This window comes from Muntiacus reevesi, chromosome 1 (assembly GCF_963930625.1).
Source record: "Muntiacus reevesi chromosome 1, mMunRee1.1, whole genome shotgun sequence".
Classification (NCBI taxonomy): domain Eukaryota; kingdom Metazoa; phylum Chordata; class Mammalia; order Artiodactyla; family Cervidae; genus Muntiacus; species Muntiacus reevesi.
In genome coordinates this window covers 219,398,805-219,417,690 of record NC_089249.1, presented here as the reverse complement: position 1 = coordinate 219,417,690, position 18,886 = coordinate 219,398,805, and the positions used below count along the sequence as shown (strand labels likewise).

General features: G+C 34.3%; 1 protein-coding gene and 1 pseudogene across 1 annotated transcript; both read right to left on the bottom strand.

Annotated features, from left to right (window-relative positions):
- Positions 1-5,194: 5,194 nt before the first annotated feature.
- Positions 5,195-6,169, bottom strand: LOC136157688 (olfactory receptor 2AK2-like; annotated as a pseudogene).
- A 6,471-nt stretch (positions 6,170-12,640) lies between these two features.
- On the bottom strand, positions 12,641-13,570 carry LOC136157677 (olfactory receptor 2AK2-like). The gene has a single exon (XM_065919489.1). It carries the CDS (start codon positions 13,568-13,570, stop codon positions 12,641-12,643), a length of 930 nt encoding a protein of 309 aa, XP_065775561.1.
- Between the last annotated feature and the right edge of the window lie 5,316 nt (positions 13,571-18,886).

Sequence of the window (18,886 nt, the reverse complement as noted above, 5' to 3'; positions counted from 1 at the left end):
CATGAGTTATGTTAAACTAGTTTCTTCAGACTTACTTCAGAGGAAGTAAGATGAGTAAGATGACTTACTCATCATCTGAAGAGCTGATACTGAATGATTTTACTGTGACTTTGCCTTCTTTGCCTTCATCCATCCATTGTAGTTGACGCCTGCCTTGAAAGCATACGTTACCCACTAGATAAATAGACATATCAACTGTTTTTCATTTCATAAAACATGTAAAGTCCCTTTCCACTGAGGCATATTCCCTCTTCTACTGATATAAAGCTTATTATTCTAAGATATTTTATTTGGGATAAAATATTAAACAAAGAACAGGAGATGGAGCTGCAAAATTACAGTTTAAAAAATGATTCCACACTACCCCATTAGAGGTAGTAATTAGAGACTCACAGCGATTCATTTTCTGATAATTCTTTAAAATAAAATCCTATTGCTTGAGGTCATAGAAAGATCACATATATTCTTAATTATTAAACTATTTAATGTGGCACTGCTGCAGAGATGCATAAAGTATATTTAAATAATATATAATTTAAAATACATTTTAGGAACTATTGCCACACAATTAATTTGTAAGATTTTTCCTTTTTTTTCCCCTTATTGTACTTTAAGGCTACAATCATTTAGCATGAAAACTTCAGTGAAGAATAGTATTTAAACTACAGTGTCATTTTCCTAACCTTATGCAAGAATTTAAAGACTCAACAGGGCTGACTGCCTAATTATTATGAAATCTTATTTTTTTTTTAAGACCTTTAGGGAAAACTAATTCTCTAGTCCACAGTCAAATACATTGGCTGGTTATGTTTTATTATAATCACTCTCTGTACTAAAAAAAATTAAGTATCACTATACAAAATTGATTTTTTTCAAATGAAAACAGCCATATAAAGTTTGATAGACTTTAAAATGTGTCCCTTGACTCTATATCACTTTATAAGTATGTATTTCATCATATATATTAGAATCTACCTGATAAGAACCAACTGATATACACATTGATGTATTTTGAAAACATTTAGGATATTTCAAGAAATTACATGACCCAGGAACTATTCCATAGTAAAAATAAAATTTTGTTTTCTACAATAAATTTTTTTTCTCAAGTCTCTTAAGGAGATTTCCATATGCAGGGTAGTAGGAGACTCATATTTCTGAAAGTCCAGAGGTCCAATAAGATGTTGTAGCCATTCACGGTTTATTGTCCTCAAGTTCATAGACAGAAGTTAGATAACGGCATGGCATTCATATAATACCATTCTATCAAAACAAAAATTATTTAATCTGTAAAAATTAAAGAAATGTTGAACATTTATGTCAATCTCTCTTAAAAATCCTATGAAATGAGATGACACAAAGTACCCTCTTTGTTCAGGTTAAATGCAAACAACAGCGACAACAACAACATATATATTCACTTATTTACCACATGTACAAACATACTTGCAGTATATATATTTATGTTTGTGCATGCTAAGTCACTTCAGTTGTGTCTGATTCTATGTGACACTATGGACTGTAGTTCACCAGGTTTCTATTTCCCTGGGATTCTCCAGGCAAGATGTATACACATATATACATGAATATACACATGTAAAATTCAATAACTTAAGAGGCGAGATAATGAAGGTTGCAGTTTGATGGAAACATAAACAGTCTGAATACAAACTTTATTAACTAGACTATAACTTTCTGTTAAATAAACACATATCTCTATGTTCATTTTCCCAACAAAAATATGCAATATATTGTATTTGGTATATGTTCTATCACTTTTATGAAAAATACCTTGCAACAATTTACTCAGAAGATAAATTCAAGGAGCAGCTAAGCTCATTAACAATTTTAGATAGAAATATGGCTATTTAAGTCTCCAAATACCAGATTTTAATTTAAAAATTAAGTATCGTGATGGTTAACACTTTCCTCAAATCCAAATACTGATGGAAATTTTCCTAGAATGTGTGTGGGTGCATGTGCTCAGTCAATCAGTTGTGTCTAACTCTTTGCGAAACCATGAACTGCAGCATGCCAGGCTTCCCTGTCCTTCATTGTCTCCTGGAGTTTGCTCAAACTCATGTCCATTGAGTCAGTGATGCCATCCAGCCATCTCAACCTCTGTCACCCCATTCTCCTCCTGCCCGCAATCTTTCCCAGCATCAGGGTCTTTTCCAATGAGTTGGCACTTTGCATCAGGTGGCCAATAAGTATTGGAGCTTCAGCTTCAGTATCAAGCCTGCCAATGAACATTCAGGATTGATTTTCTTTAAGGTTGACTGTTTTTATCTCCTTGCTATCCAAGAGACTCTCAAGAGCCTTTTCCAACACCACAGTTGCAAAGCATCGATTCTTTGGCACTCTACCTTCTTTATGGTCCAATTCTCACATTCATACATGACTACAGGAAAGACCATAGGTTTGACTATATGGACCTTTGTCCAGAAAGTGATGTCCCTGCTTTTTCGTATGCTGTCAAGATTGTCACAGCTTTTCTTTCAAGGAGCATGTGTCATTTAATTTCATGGCTGCAGTCATTGACTGTAGTGATTTTAGATCCCAAGAAAATAAAATCTGTCACTGTTTCCACTTTTTCCCCATCTATTTGCATTGAAGGGATGGAACAAGATGCCATGATCTTAGATTTTTTAATGTTGAGTTTTGATCCAGCTTTTTTACTCTCCACTTTCACCCTCATGTAAAGGTTCTTTATTTCTCTTTGCTTTCTGCCATTGGAGTGGTATCATCTGAATATCTGAGTATTTGTTGTTTTATTTATTTATTTTTTTAATTTCTCCCAGGAATTGTGATTCCGGCATGTAAATCATCCAGTCTGGCATTTCACAAAATGTACTACACATGTAAGTTATCAGGGTGACAATATACAGCCGTGACATACTCCTTTCCCAATTTTGAATCAGTACATTATTCCATATCTGGTTCTAACTGTTGCATCTTGAAACTGGCATACAGTTTCTCTGGAGACAGGTAAGGAGGTCTTGCATTACCATATCTAAAAATTTTCAATAGTTTGTTGTGATCCACACAGTTAAAGGTCTTAGTATAGTCAATGAAGCAAAAGTAGATTTTTTTTCAATCCCCTTGCTTTTTCTATGATCCAACTGATGTTGGCAATTTGATCTCTAGTTCCTCTGTCTTTTCTAAATCCAGCTTGTACACTTGGATATTCTAAGTTCATGTACTAGAAGAATGACTATGACATGACTAGATACAATAATCTTGAGCATTACCTTGCTAGCCTGTGAAATGAGAGCAATTGTACAGTAGTTTGAACATTCTTTGGCATTACCTTTCTTTGGGATTGAAATGAAAACTGACCTTTTCCAGTTCTGTGGCCACTGATGAGTTTTCCAAATTTGCTGGCATATTGAGTGCAGCACTTGGAAATAAAAATAATTACATTATATAGATATATAAAAAATGGATCTTATAAACACATTAAGCAAATGTGCCAAACACAACAGAGAAGCTATTATTTGATTCTGTTAATAAAAGCTTCACTCAAAGGAAATGGAAATCATAATAATGTTACCATTACTGGGACAAAAGAAAGAAAAAGATAGTGCTAAGTCAAGTCTGACTCTTGCGACCCCATGAACTGTAGCCTGCCAGGCTGTTCATGGGACTCTCCAGGCAAGAAAACTGAACTGCGTCACCATTTCCTTCTTCAGGGGAGCTTTTCTAACCAAGAATTAAACCCAGGGCTCTTTCATTGCAGGCAGATGCCTTACCAACTGAGCTACACAGGAAACCCAAAGAGCTAACATCAAAGAACAAGGAACCCAATGTTTTTGCTTTGGTATTCTTGGACTAACTCTTTGGTTATTCCAGTGTTCCAGTTATGCAGCCCATGATCTTTGCTTATTTCTGAAACCTTATAGTTTCCTCAAATTTCACAAGCTTTGTCAGTGTAGTCTGGCTGATTCATGCTCTTCCACTAACACCACTTCAGTGCGAGATATTATTTTATCACAATGAGATGGCTGCAGTCGATTAATAGCCGATTTCAATCTTCTCTGCAAAACACAACAATCTTTTTCATCTTCTTAATGCCTGTTTTGTAACAATCTACATTTTATTACAAACTATGTGTCCATCATGTCCACTCACTTTTCACAACTCAGTAGTTCACACCTTGATCCGCTGTGACTTTGCCAACCAGTTTCCCTGCTCCTTTGCTTCCTCCTCTACCTGGGAAACACATCACAAGATATCCAGTTGGCCTGCTTTCTCATCTCCCTTCAATGTTTGCTCAAATACCATCCTTTCAGTTTCTGTTTTCAAGACAGTTTTATAGAAGATGGCAAATTCCCTACCAAAATTCCCTACTTCTTTTGCTTTTATAACAGGTATAACTTTTGATATAGTGCAATATTTGTTGCAATCACTGAATGCTCAATCATACTGAATTTTGAAATTAGATGATTTCAGAGATATGTCAGTGTTCATTTTTTTTTATGCCGTTATCACCAGTTTCACACATATTTTTAAACCACTAAAAATATGTTGAATGATTGGAGTATATAACTTGCCTTCTATAAAAATTTGTTACTAAGAGCATCTCTAAAGGTATATTAGGATAAAGTATATTCCAGATGCTATGAATCTGTGCTGGGTCTGTCAGTCATGTCTGTCTTTGGCGACACTATGGACTGTAGCCTGCCATGCTTTGCTGTATTTGGGATTCTCCAGCCCAGAATACTGAACACTGAAGTGGGTTGTCATTTCCTCTCCAAGGGATCTTCCCAATCTTGGGATGGAGCCTGCATCTCCTGCATATACTTTCATCAGCAGGCAGATTGGTTTGCCACTGAGTCACCTGGGAACCCCATGCTTTGGATCGCATGTTTTAAATGTCCAGTTCAAAATATTCATAATATGAAAACATTGGATAAAAGGGTTGAATTTTATTGTGTTCAAAGTTAAATAAGTTAGACAATACAGTGTGTCTCAAGCTTCTGTATTGAAAATGCATCTAGTTATATTAACAATGTTCAAGGCAATTCTGATATCAGAAATAATAAAGACTTTTATCATGTTTTTCCTTCATAAACATTTCTTAGGATTCATATATTACTAGGCAATTTTTATTATCATTTACATATTCCAAGACAGTATTTCAAGCACAGCTTTTATATATTATTCAGTCTCAGTCAATAAGGAATTCCTACAGTCATATTTTCTGTACACATACTCTCCTCAAGGCCCTTATAACCTCTTTATTCCTCAGGCTGTAGATAAATGGGTTCAGAAGAGGTGTAATAATGGCATAAAACACAGCTACTATCTTGTCCTCTTCCGGGGAACGCAAGGAGTGTGGCCTTGTATAGGTGGAGAGAGTGGTTACATAGAACAGGCTTGCCACAGTCAGGTGAGAGGAACAAGTGGAGAGAGCTTTGGTCTGCCCTTTTCCTGAACTCATCTGTAATACCACAGTAAGTACACAGGCATAGGAAGCTAAAATGGCCATGAAAGGTAACAACAGAATGATAAGTCCACTCAGGAGTATTGTATGTTCATACTGAGAAGTGTCCTGACACACCAGCGGCAACATGGATGGAACTTCACAGAAAAAGTGATTAATAAGTCGAGATCTACAGAAGGGGAGTTGAAATGCATACAATGTATGTATTAAAGAGTTGATAGAACAACTGGTCCACGCACATGTGACCATGAACCAACAGATCTTCTTACTCATGAGTACAGGGTAGCGTAAAGGGTGACAGATGGCTACATAGCGATCATAAGACATGAAACCAAGAAGAAGAGCTTCAGTTCCACCAAGGACCAAGAACACAAATGCTTGAGTCTCGCAACCTACAAATGTAATGATCTTACTATTGGACAGAAAGTTAGCTGCCATTTTGGGCACAGTGGTGGAGATGTACATTATGTCGATGAAAGAGAGTTGACTGAGTAGGAAGTACATTGGAGTGTGGAGTCTGGTTTCCAACTGAATGAGAAGAATCAGCATGATATTCCCCATCAGAGCCACCGAAAACAGGATTGCAATGACAACAAAGAGACCGGTGTCCTTTGGGCCCTATTGGAAAAGACCGAGAAGTATAAAGTCTGTTTTGACACTTTGATTTCCTCTTTTCATGACTTAAACAAAAATATAAAAGCAGACCATATCTGAGAATTCCATGTACAATATTGACTCTCCCTAAGAGAAAAAGATGTTGATTATAACATGAGAGAAAATGTTCTTGAATCACCTTAGTGAATACATCTTCCTTTGGTCAATACCCTGAATCCGTGTTTATTAAACTATAGAGACTTAACAAAGTATGAAATAAAAATAAAGATTTTACATAATGTAAAGTTCAACATATTTTGATAATAAAAATAAGATAATAGTTTTGGTGATTTGCCAACATAAATTATTTTCTTCCTTTTAAAATATCTTCAAGGGGATACACTGAAGCTTTTTTTCTTGTTATAAACCTAGTCTTCTACTCAATTCACTCATATAAGTAATAAAAATTTTAACCAACATAAAATTTGGTTAAATATACTCTAATTTTAAATGTCTGTTGTGTTTCTGTGTTTTGTATTTATATTGGCTGTGAACTGGTATGAAGAGTATGATAACATGTATAGACTTTCTAATCAATTTGTTGTCATTTAGTCGCTAAGTCACATGCAACTCTTGCGACACCATGGACTGTGACCTGCCAGGCACCTCTGTCCAAGGGATTCTCCAGGCAAGAATACTGGAGTGGGTTGCCATTTCCTTTTGCAGGGGATATTCCCAACCCAGGAATCGAACCAGGTCTCCTGCATTGCAGGCAGATTCTTTACTAACTGAGCTATGAAGGAAGCCCTATAATTCTAATCAATTACTTTCTGCTATTCCTGTGAATGTAGAAGATATTTAATGAATTCAGGGGAAAAAACCACAAGACACAAGGAAAAGTTTGAGAATGAATTAAATATAAACTTAACACTGACATTAACTTTGAATCAAATAGCATGATAAAATGATTGATTCACAGCTAATGAATTTAAAATTTGCCTTTTATTTTCTGACACAAACCTGAACTTTGTGAATTTCCAGAGCAAATAATATCTTATAACTAGAGACTCTTTGCTTTTAAAATATTTAATAAACATAGGAAAAATTACAGTAAATGTTCCTAACATTTGTTGTGTATCTTTACTATGGATACAATACATTGATATTTTCTGAAACTCTAAATATAAGCCAAACTGATTTTCTCCATCTAAAGTTTACAGCTATTCTCTATCATGGCGGTGCATGACTGCCAGGAAGTCCACCTGAGGACCTTGGAGAGATGTAGCAGAAGTAGACTGAAACGAACAAGTGTTAATAACAGGCTGTTATGCTAAGAAATAATAAGGATATTAGGTTAGCAATGAGAAAAGGTGAGTAGGTGAGAAACATTAGGCCGTTTGAGAAAGCTTGTAATAATTTATAAATAAGTCATTATGAATATAAGAATTCATGTATAGTTCTTTTCTATTTCTACTTTAAATTACCATGAAATATGTCTGATCACAAAAAGAAATGCATATATAATAATTGTATCAGCCTAGAAAGAGAAGTAATAAGTATCTCAGATATATCTAAAATTATCTACATATATAAAATTATATTTACACACAAAATGTCTCCCATGGTTAATTGCAAAATCCTGACAAGAGGGAAGTATATGTTAAGGAGGCACCTGAAAGAGCATATAGAAAGTTAACAATCAGACTTTCTCTCACCTCAGATTCCAAAGACAGTATGTACTGTGATAATTATTAAAAATATTGAATGGTATAAAATCTTCTCTATAAATTAAATAAATCAATTTGGGGCCATCTATTATTGATTTTTAAAAATCCACTTGATAGATGAAGGAAAAATGCCAAAACAAACACTAGTTCAGAAACACATAAACTAAATCTAGTAACTACTTTCCCCCAAAAGAAAGAAATCTCCCACATTCCAGCCTCCTCTTCCAAAACCAAAGTCATTAGCTTAATTTTGACAAAATATCAAACTAGACATTTAATTGACATTAACATAAAAGAATATACTGGGGCCTGGAAGGATTTATGATACTGCATTTATCAATAAATTTAAATAAATTATCAATCAAATTATAAACAAGTGTAATTATAATTTACCTCCAGTACGTTAGGAAATGGGTTGGATCTTCAATGTGAGCTAAGCAAATTAAAATAACACCTACTTAAAGTATATTTTAGATCAAAGCCAGAACCTGGAGAAGGCAATGGCAACCCACCCCAGTATTCTTGCCTGGAACATCCCATTGACAGAGGAGCCTGGTGGGCTACAATCCATAGGGTTGCAAAGAGTCACACACACCACAGAAACTTTGGCAGGGAAAGAGAAAGCAACATTAACATTTTTGTTCACCAGGTGAGATTTGAGAACTAGCCTACTATTGTTAGGTCCATAAACTGAAAATTATAAATTTCAACCTAAACGATTTTGCCAAAGAAGCAATTAAATGTGTACTTATTTTTTATCAAAATATAGCCCCTCCAAGTTACTATTCTAATTCATATATATTTTTGCATGGTATCTCCAATTTTCATTTGAAGTTTGAATTCTATAATAAATGATAAAAAATATTATACAATTAATTCAAGATATTAGTAACTCATTTCTGGAGATGAAAACTAGAGAAATATGTAGAACTGAAAGCCATGGATGCAGACAGTATAGTATAGTTCTAATATTAACAGGTTATAATAAAATAGTTTATAAAAATGGAAGTGTTAATAGCTAGCATGCCTATGGAGCCATACAAATTGCAAAATATGTTTTTTTTAGTGGAACAGCATAAACTTTTACTATGTACACCTATTTTTGAAATAGTTGTATTTTAAGACTTTCATCATCCCCAAAATGTTGATGAATATGATTACATGCTAAGCTTAATGCAGAAAATTGAAGATAAAATAAGAATGAAACAGATACATTCCTTAGGAAGACTAGCACGTTGTTGGGGTCATGTCCTCTCAGGTTGAGGATAGATAGTACTACTGAATACTGGGGCTTCTCTCATAGCTCAGTTGGTAAAGAATCCACCTGCAAAGCAGGAGATACAGGTTTGATTCCTAGGTCGGGAAGATCCCCTAAAGGTGGGAAAGGCCCACTTTAGTATTTTGACCTGGAGAATTCCATGGACTGTAGAGTCCATGGGGTTGCAAAGAGTCAGACGTGACTTTCACTTTCACTTTTCAACTTCACTGAATACTGGTCCTAGTTCACTGCACCATGATCCTCACCAGCCCCTTGTAAACCTTGTAAACCTGAGAGGATTCAAATTCAGTAAAGATCAAATAAATCACAAATATATACGTTTATATTATTTTTGCAGAAAGCATACAGGTAATAAATCTATAACTTAGCCAATCCCGATGTAGCCCAACTAAAGTACACCTGCATGTAAAAAATAAAACTTAACTTGCATATATAAGCATTAAAGTACAATTTAGCATGTTAAATATAATGTCTCAGAGTAGACATATATTTTTGTTTTAAACATGAGTTATATTAAACTACAGTTTCTTCAGACTTACTTCAGAGGAAGCTGCATCTGAAGAGTGGATACTGAATGATTTTACTGTGACTTTGCCTTCTTTGCCTTTTCCATCCATGTACTTCATGTCTGCCTTGAAAGCATAAGTTACCCACCAGATAAATAGACATGTCAACTGTCTTTCATTTCTTAAAACATGTAAAGTCCCTTTCCACTGAGGCATATTCCCTCTTCTACTGATATAAAGCTTATTATACTAGGACATTTTGTTTGGAATAAAATATTAAACAAAGAACAGGAGATGGAGCTGCAAAATTACAGTTTAAAAAATGATTCCACACTACCATTAGAGGTAGTAATTAGAGACTCACAATGATTCATTTTCTGATAATTTTTTTTAAAAATAAAATCCTATTGCTTGAGGTCATAGAAAGATCACATATATTCTTAATTATTAAATATTTAATGTGGCAGTGCTGCAGAGAGGCATACAGTATATTTTAAAAATCTATAATTTAAAATACATTTTAGGAACTATTGCCACACAATTAATTTGTAAGAATTTTTCTTCTTTTTCCCCCAGTGTATTTTAAGCCTTCAATCATTTAGCATGAAAACTTCAGTGAAGAATAGTATTTAAATCAAAGTGTCATTTTCTCAACCTTATGCAAGAATTTAAAGACTCAACTGGGCTGACTGCCTAATCATTACAAAATCTTCTTCTTCTTCTTTTTTTTTTTCAAAGACCTTTAGGGTAAACTAATTCTCTAGTCCACAATTAAACACATTGGCTAATTATGTTTTATTATAATCACTCTCTGTACTAAAAAAAAAAATTAAGTATCAGTATACAAAATTGATTTTTTAAAATGAAAACAACCATATAAAATTTGATATTTTAAAATGTGTCCCTTGGCTCTATATCACTTTATATGTATATATTTCATCATATATTAGAATCTACCTGATAAGAACCAACTGATATACACATTGATGTATTTTGAAAACATTTAGGATATTTCAAGAAATTACATGACCCAGGAACTCTTCCATAGTAAATAAAATTTTGTTTTCTACAATAAATTTTTTTTCTCAAGTCTCTTAAGGAGATTTCCATATGCAGGGTAGTAGGAGACTCATATTTCTGAAAGTCCAGAGGTCCAATAAGATGTTGTAGCCATTCACGGTTTATTGTCCTCAAGTTCATAGACAGAAGTTAGATAACGGCATGGCCTTCATATAATACCATTCTATCAAAATAAAAATTATTTAATCTGTAAAAATTAAAGAAATGTTGAACATTTATGTCAATCTCTCTTAAAAATCCTATGAAATGAGATGACACAAAGTACCCTCTTTGTTCAGGTTAAATGCAAACAACAGCGACAACAACAACATATATATTCACTTATTTACCACATGTACAAACATACTTGCAGCATATATATGTATGCTTGTGCATGCTAAGTCACTTCAGTTGTGTCTGACTCTATGTGACACTATGGGCTGTAGTTAACCAGGTTTCTATTTCCCTGGGATTCTCCAGGCAAGATGTATACACATATATACATGTATATACACATGCAAAATTCAATAATTTAAGAGGCAAGATAAAGTAGGTTGCAGTTTGATGGAAACATACACAGTCTGAATAAAAACTTTATTAACGAGACTATAACTATTTGTTAAATAAACACATATCTCTATGCCCATTTTCCCAACAATAATATGCAATATATTGTATTTGGTATATGTTCTATCACTTTTATAAAAAATACCTTGCAGCAATTTACTCAGATGATAAATTCAATGAGCAGGTAAGCTCATTAACAGTTTCAGATAGAAACATGGTTATTTAAGAATCAAATACCAGATTTTAAATTAAAAAATTAAGTATCATGATGGCTGCAGTCAATTAATGGCCAATTTCAAACTTCTCTGCAAAACACAACAATCTTTTTTATCTTCTTAATGCCAGTTTTATACCAGTCTATATTTTAACACAAACTATGTGTCCATTATGTTCGCTCATTTTCTGCAGCTCAGTAGTTTACACCTTGATCTGCTGTGACTTTGTCAACCATTTTCTCTGCTCCTTTGCTTCCTCCTCTACCTGGGAAACACATCACAAGATATCCAATTGGCCTGCTTTCTCATCTTCCTTCAATGTTTGCTCAAATACCATCCTTTCAGTTTCTGTTTTCAAGACAGTTTTATAGAAGATGGCAAATTCACTACCAAAATTCCCTACTTATTTTGTTTTTATAATAGCTATAACTTTTGATATAATGCAATATTTGTTGCATTCATTGACTGCTCAGTCATACTGAATTTTGAAATTAGATGATTTCAGAGATATGTCAGTGTTCATTTTTGATTATGCAGTTATCACTAGTGATACACATATTGTTAAGCCACTAAAAATATGTTGAATGATTGGAGTATATAACTTGCCTTCTGTAAAAATTTGCCACTTATAGCGTCTCTAAAGGTATATTAGGATAAAGTATATTCCATATGCTTTGAATGTGTGCTGGGTCTGTCAGTCATGTCTGACTTTGGCGATGCCATGGACTGTAGCCTGCCATTCTCCTCTGTATTTGGGATTCTCCAGCCAGAATATTGAACAATGAAGTGGGTTGTCATTTCCTCTCCAAGGGATCTTCCCAACCTTGGGATGGAACCTGCATCTCCTGCATATCCTTTCATCAGCAGGCAGATTGTTTTGCCACTGAGTCACCTGGGAACCCCATGCTTTGGATCACAGGTTTTAAATGTCCAGTTCAAAATATTCATAATATGAAAACATTGGATTAAAAGGGTCAAATCTTATTGTGTTCAAAGTTAAATAAGTTAGACAATACAGTGTGTCTCAAGCTTCTGTATTGAAAATGCATCTAGTTATATTAACAATGTTCAAGGCAATTTTGATATCAGGAATAATAAAGACTTTTATCATGTTTTTCCTTCATAAACATTTCTTAGGATTCATATATTACTAGACAGTTTTTATTATCATTTACATATTCCAAGACAGTATTTTAAGCACAGGTTTTTTATATTATTCAGTCTCAATCAACAAGGAATTCCTACAGTCATATTTTCTGTACGCATACTCTCCTCAAGGCCCTTATAACCTCTTTATTCCTCAGGCTGTAGATAAATGGGTTCAGAAGAGGTGTAATAAAGGTATAAAACACAGCTACTATCTTGTCCTCTTCCGGGGAATGCAAGGAGTGTGGCCTTGTATAGGTGGAGAGTGTGGTTACATAGAACAGGCTTGCCACAGTCAGGTGAGAGGAACAAGTGGAGAGAGCTTTGGTCTGCCCTTTTCCTGAACTCATCTGGAATACCACAGTAAGTACACAAGCATAGGAAGCTAAAATGGCCATGAAAGGTAACAACAGAATGATAAGTCCACTCAGGAGTATTGTATGTTCATACTGAGAAGTGTCCTGACACACCAGTGGCAACATGGATGGAACTTCACAGAAAAAGTGATTAATAACTCGAGATCTACAGAAGGGGAGTTGAAATGCATACAATGTATGTATTAAAGAGTTGATAGAACAACTGGTCCATGCACATGTGACCATGAACCAACAGATCTTCTTACTCATGAGTACAGGGTAGCGTAAAGGGTGACAGATGGCTACATAGCGATCATAAGACATGAAACCAAGAAGAAGAGCTTCAGTTCCACCAAGGACCAAGAACACAAATGCTTGAGTCTCGCAACCTACAAATGTAATGGTCTTACTATTGGACAGAAAGTTAGTTGCCATCTTGGGCACAGTGGTGGAGATGTACATCATGTCGATGAAAGAGAGTTGACTGAGTAGGAAGTACATTGGAGTGTGGAGTCTGGTGTCCAACTGAATGAGAAGAATCAGCATGATATTCCCCATCAGAGCCACCAAAAACAGGATTGCAATGACAACAAAGAGACCAGTGTCCACTGGGCCATTTTGGAAAAGACCAAGAAGTATAAAGTCTGTTTTGACACTTTGATTTCCTGTTTTCATGACTTAAACAAAAATATAAAAGCAGACCATATGTGAGAATTCCATGTACAATATTGACTCTCCTTAAGAGAAAAAGATGATGATTATAACATGCAAGAAGATGTTCTTGAATCACCTTAGTGAATATATCTTCCTTTGGTCAATACCCTGAATCTGTGTTTATTAAACTATAGAGACTTAACAAAGTATGAAATAAAAATAAAGATTTTACATAATGTAAAGTTCAACATATTTTGATAATAAAAATAAGAAAAGTTTAGGGAGTTTGCCAAGATAAATTATTTTCTTCCTTTTTAGATATTTTCAAGGATATTTTAAAAGGAGATACACTGAAGCTTTGTTTTCTTGTTATAAACCTAGTCTTCTACTCAATTCACTCTTAAAAGTAATAAAAATTTTAACCAACATAAAATTTGGTTAAATATACTCTAATGTTAAATGTCTATTGTGTTTCTGTGTTTTGAATTTATATATTGGCTGTGAACTGGTATGAAGAGAATGATAACATGTATAGACTTTCTAATCAATTTGTTGTCATTTAGTTGCTAAGTCACGTGCAACTCTTGCAACCCGATGGACTGTGACCTGCCAGGCTCCTCTGTCTAAGGGATTCTCCAGGCAAGAATACTGGAGTGGGTTGCCATTTCCTTCTGCAGGGGATATTCCCAACCCAGGAATCGAACCAGGTCTCCTGCATTGCAGGCAGATTCTTTACCAACTGAGCTACAGGGAAGCCCCATAATTCTAATCAATTAGTTTTTGTTATTCCTGTGAATGTAGAAGATATTTAATGAATTCAGGAAAAAAACCACCAGACACAAGGAAAAGTGTGAGAATGAATTAAATATAAACTTAACACTGACATTAACTTTGAATCAAATAGCATGATAAAATGATTAATTCAAAGCTAATGAATTTAAAATTTGCCTTTATTTTCTGACACAAACCTGACCTTTGCGTATTCCCAAGGCAAATAATATCTTGTTAACTAGAGGCTCCTTGCTTTTAAAATATTTAGCAAAATTACAAAAAAGTATAGTAAATGTTCCTAACATTTGTTGTGTATCTTTACTCTGGATACAAAGATTGATATTTTCTTAAACTCTAAAATATAAGCCAAACTGATTTTCTCCATCTAAAGTTTATAGCTCTTCTCTATCATAGCGGTGCATGACTGCCAGGAAGTCCACCTGAGGACCTTGGAGAGATGTAGCAGAAGTAGACTGAAACAAACAAGTGTTAATAACAGGCTGTTATGCTAAGAAATAATAAGGATATTAGGTTAGCAATTAGAAAAGGTGAGTAGGTGAGAAACACTAGGCCGTTTGAGAAAAGCTTGTAATAATTTATAAATATGTCATTATGAATATAAGAATTCATGTATAGTTCTTTTCTATTTCTACTTTAAATTACCATGAAATATTTCTGATCACAAAAAGAAATGCATATATAATAATTGTATCAGCCTAGAAAGAGAAGTAATAAGTATCTCAGATATATTTAAAATTATCTACATATATAAAATTATATTATACATAAAATGTCTCCCATGGTTAACTGCAAAATCCTGACAAGAGAGAACTATATGTTAAGAAGGTACCTGAAACAGTATATAGAAAGTTAATAATCAGACTTTTATCACCTCAGATTCCAAAGGCAGTATGTACTGTGATAATTATTAAAAATATTGAATGGTATAAAATCTTCTCTATAAATTAAATAAATCAATTTGGGGCCATCTATTATTGATTTTTAAAAATCCACTTGATAGATGAAGGAAAAATGCCAAAACAAACACTAGTTCAGAAACACCTAACAGAAATCTAGTAACTACTTTCCCCCTAAAGAAAGAAATCTCCCACATCCCAGCCTCCTCTTCCAAAACCAAAGTCATTACCTTGATTTTGACAAAATATCAAACTGTTAGGGGAAGCACACTGACTGAAACCGCCCACCCTGGCCAGGCACCATAGTAACCATTTGCATGAGTTGTTTTATGACAGGAGATCCTGATAAGGAATACGGAACTAATAAGCCACCACCAGCCGGAAGAGTTTGGGAAAGATTGAAAGGAGACACTACCTGTCCGTCCACTTCCCAGAATCCCTCTTGCTAGCATCCACCTTGGCTGAGCAATGCGTGCGCCACCAGGAAAGACTCTGAACTAAAATGATTGGCCAAAGACTACCCGGAAATGAATCCCATCACCATAAAACCCAAGACTGCGAGCCACGCGGCAGAGCAGTTCTCCTGGGTTCCCTTACCCTCCTGCTCTCCACCCGGGTGCCCTTTCCCAATAAAATCTCTTGCTTTGTCAACATGTGTCTCCTCGGACAATTCATTTCCGAGTGTTAGACAAGAGCCCAGTTTCGGGCCCTGGAAGGGGTCCCCCTTCCTGCAACAAAACTAGACATTTAATTGAAATTAATATAAAAGAATATACTGGGGTCTGGAAGAATTTTTGATACTAAATTTACCAATAAATTTAAATAAATTATCAATCAAATTATAAATAAGTTTAGTTATAATTTACCTCCAGTAGGTTAGGAAATGGCTTGGATCTTCAATGTGAGCTAAGCAGATTAAAATAACACCTACTTAAAGTATATTTTAAATCAAAGCCAGAACCTGGAGAAGGCAATGGCAACCCACCCCAGTATTCTTGCCTGGAAAATCCCATTGACAGAGGAGCCTGGCCTGCTACAATCCATAGGGTTGCAAAGAGTCACACACACCACAGAAACTTTGGCAGGGAAAGAGAAAGCAACATTAACATTTTTGTTCACCAGGCGAGATTCAAGAACTAGCTTACTATTGTTAGGTCCATAAACTGAAAATTATAAATTTCGACCTAAACAATTTTGCCGAAGAAGCAATTCAATGCATACTTATTTTTTATCAAAATATAGCCCCTCCAAGTTATTATTCTAGTTCACATATATTTTTGCATGGTATCTCCAATTGTCATTTGAAGTTTGAATTCTGTAATAAATGATAAAAATATTATAGAATTAATTCAAGATATTAGTAACTCATTTCTGGAGATGAAAACTAGAGAAATATGTAAAACTGAAAGCCATGAATGTAGACAATATAGTACAGTTCTAATATTAGCAGGTTATAATAAAATAGTTTATAAAAATGGAAGTGTTAATAGCTAGCATCCCTTGGAGTCATACAAATTGCGAAATATTTTTTTTTAGTGGAACTGCATAAACTTTTACTATGTACATCTATTTTTTGAAATAGTAGACGTATTTTATAGCCTTTCATCATCCCCAAAATATTGGTGAATATGATTACATGCTAAGATTAATGCAGAAACTTGAAGATAAAATAAGAATGAAACAGATACATTCCTTAGGAAGACAAGCATGTTCTTGGGGTCATGTCCTCTCAGGTTGAGGATAGGTAAGACTACTGAATTCTGGGGCTTCCCTCATAGCTCAGTTGGTAAAGAATCCACCTGCAAAGCAGGAGATCCCAGTTTGATTCCTGGGTTGGGAAGATCCCCTGGAGGAGGGAAAGGCTACCCACTCCAGTATTCTGGCCTGGAGAATCCCATGGACTATACAGTCCATGAGGTTGCAAAAAGTCAGACGTGACTTTCACTTTCACTTTTCAACTTCACTGAATACTGGTCCTAGTTCATTGCACCAAGATTCTCCCCAGCCCCTTGTAAACCTTGTAAACCTGAGAGGATTCAGATTCAGTAAAGATCAAATAAATCACAAATATATACCTTTATATTATTTTTGCAGAAAGTATACAGGTAATAAATCTATAACTTAGCCAGCCCTGATGTAGCCCAATTAAAGTGCATCTGCATGTAAAAGATAAAACTTAACTGGCATGTATAAGCATTAAAGTACAATTTAGCATGTTAAATGTAATGTCTCAGAGTAGACATATGTTTTTGTTTTAAACATGAGTTATATTAAACTACAGTTTCTTCAGACTTACTTCAGAGGAAGTAAGATGACTAAGATGACTTACTCATCATCTGAAGAGCTGATACTGAATGATTTTACTGTGACTTTTTCTTCTTTGCCTTCATCCATCCATGAACTTCATGCCTGCCTTGAAAGCATAAGTTACCCACCAGATAAATAGACATATCAACTGTCTTTTATTTCATAAAACATGTAAAGTCCCTTTCCACTGAGGCATATTCCCTCTTAAACTGATATAAAACTTACTATTCAAGGATATTTTGTTTGGAATAAAATATTAAACAAGGAACAGGAGATGGAGCTGCAAAATAAAGTTTAAGAAATGATTCCACACTACCCCATTAGAGGTAGTAATTAGAGACTCACAACGATTCATTTTCTGATAATTCTTTTTTAAATAAGATCGTATTGCTTGAGATCATGGAAAGATCACATATATTCTTAATTTTTAAACTATTTAATGTGGCACTGCTGCAGAGAGGCATAAAGTATATTTTAAAAATCTATAATTTAAAATGCATTTTAGGAACTATTAGCACACAATTAATTTGTAAGATGTTTCATTTTTTTCCCCCTCAGTGTATTTTAAGGTTTCAATCATTTAGCATGAAAACTTCAGTGAAGAATAGTATTTAAACCAAAGTGTCATTTTCCCAACCTTATGCAAGAATTTAAAGACTCAGCAGGGCTGACTGCCTAATCATTATGAAATCTTCTTTTTTTTTTTAAGACCTTTAGGGAAAACTTATTCTCTAGTCCACAGTTAAACACATTGGCTGATTATGTTTGATTATAATCACTCTCTGTACTAAAAAAAATTAAATATCAGTATACAAAATTGATTTTTTCAAATGAAAACAGCCATATAAAAGTTTGATAGACTTTAAAATGTGTTGCTTGACTCTATATCACTTTATATGTATTTCATCATATATATTAAAATCTACCTAATAAGAACCAACTAATATACACTTTGATGTATTTTGAAAACTTTTAGGATATTTCAAGAAATTACATGACCCAGGAACTCTTCCACAGTAAATAAATTTTTTTTCTACAATATTTTTTTTTCTAAAGTATCTTAAGGACATTTCCATATGCAGCGTAGTAAGAGACTCGTATTTCTGAAAGTTCAGAGGTCCAATAAGATGTTGTAGCCATTCACGGTTTATTGTCCTCCAGTTCATAGACAGAAGTTAGATAACGGCATGGCATTCATATAATACTATTCTATGAAAACAAAAATTATTTAATCTGTAAAAATTAAAGAAATGTTGAACATTTATGTCAATCTCTCTTAAAATATCTTAAGAAATGAGAGGACACAAGGTACCCTCTTTGTTCAGGTTAAATGCGAACAACA

Coding starts and splice junctions, on each gene's coding strand:
- LOC136157677 (XM_065919489.1), bottom strand. CDS start 13,570: ATGAAAACAGGAAATCAAAGTGTCAAAACAGACTTTATACTTCTTGGT.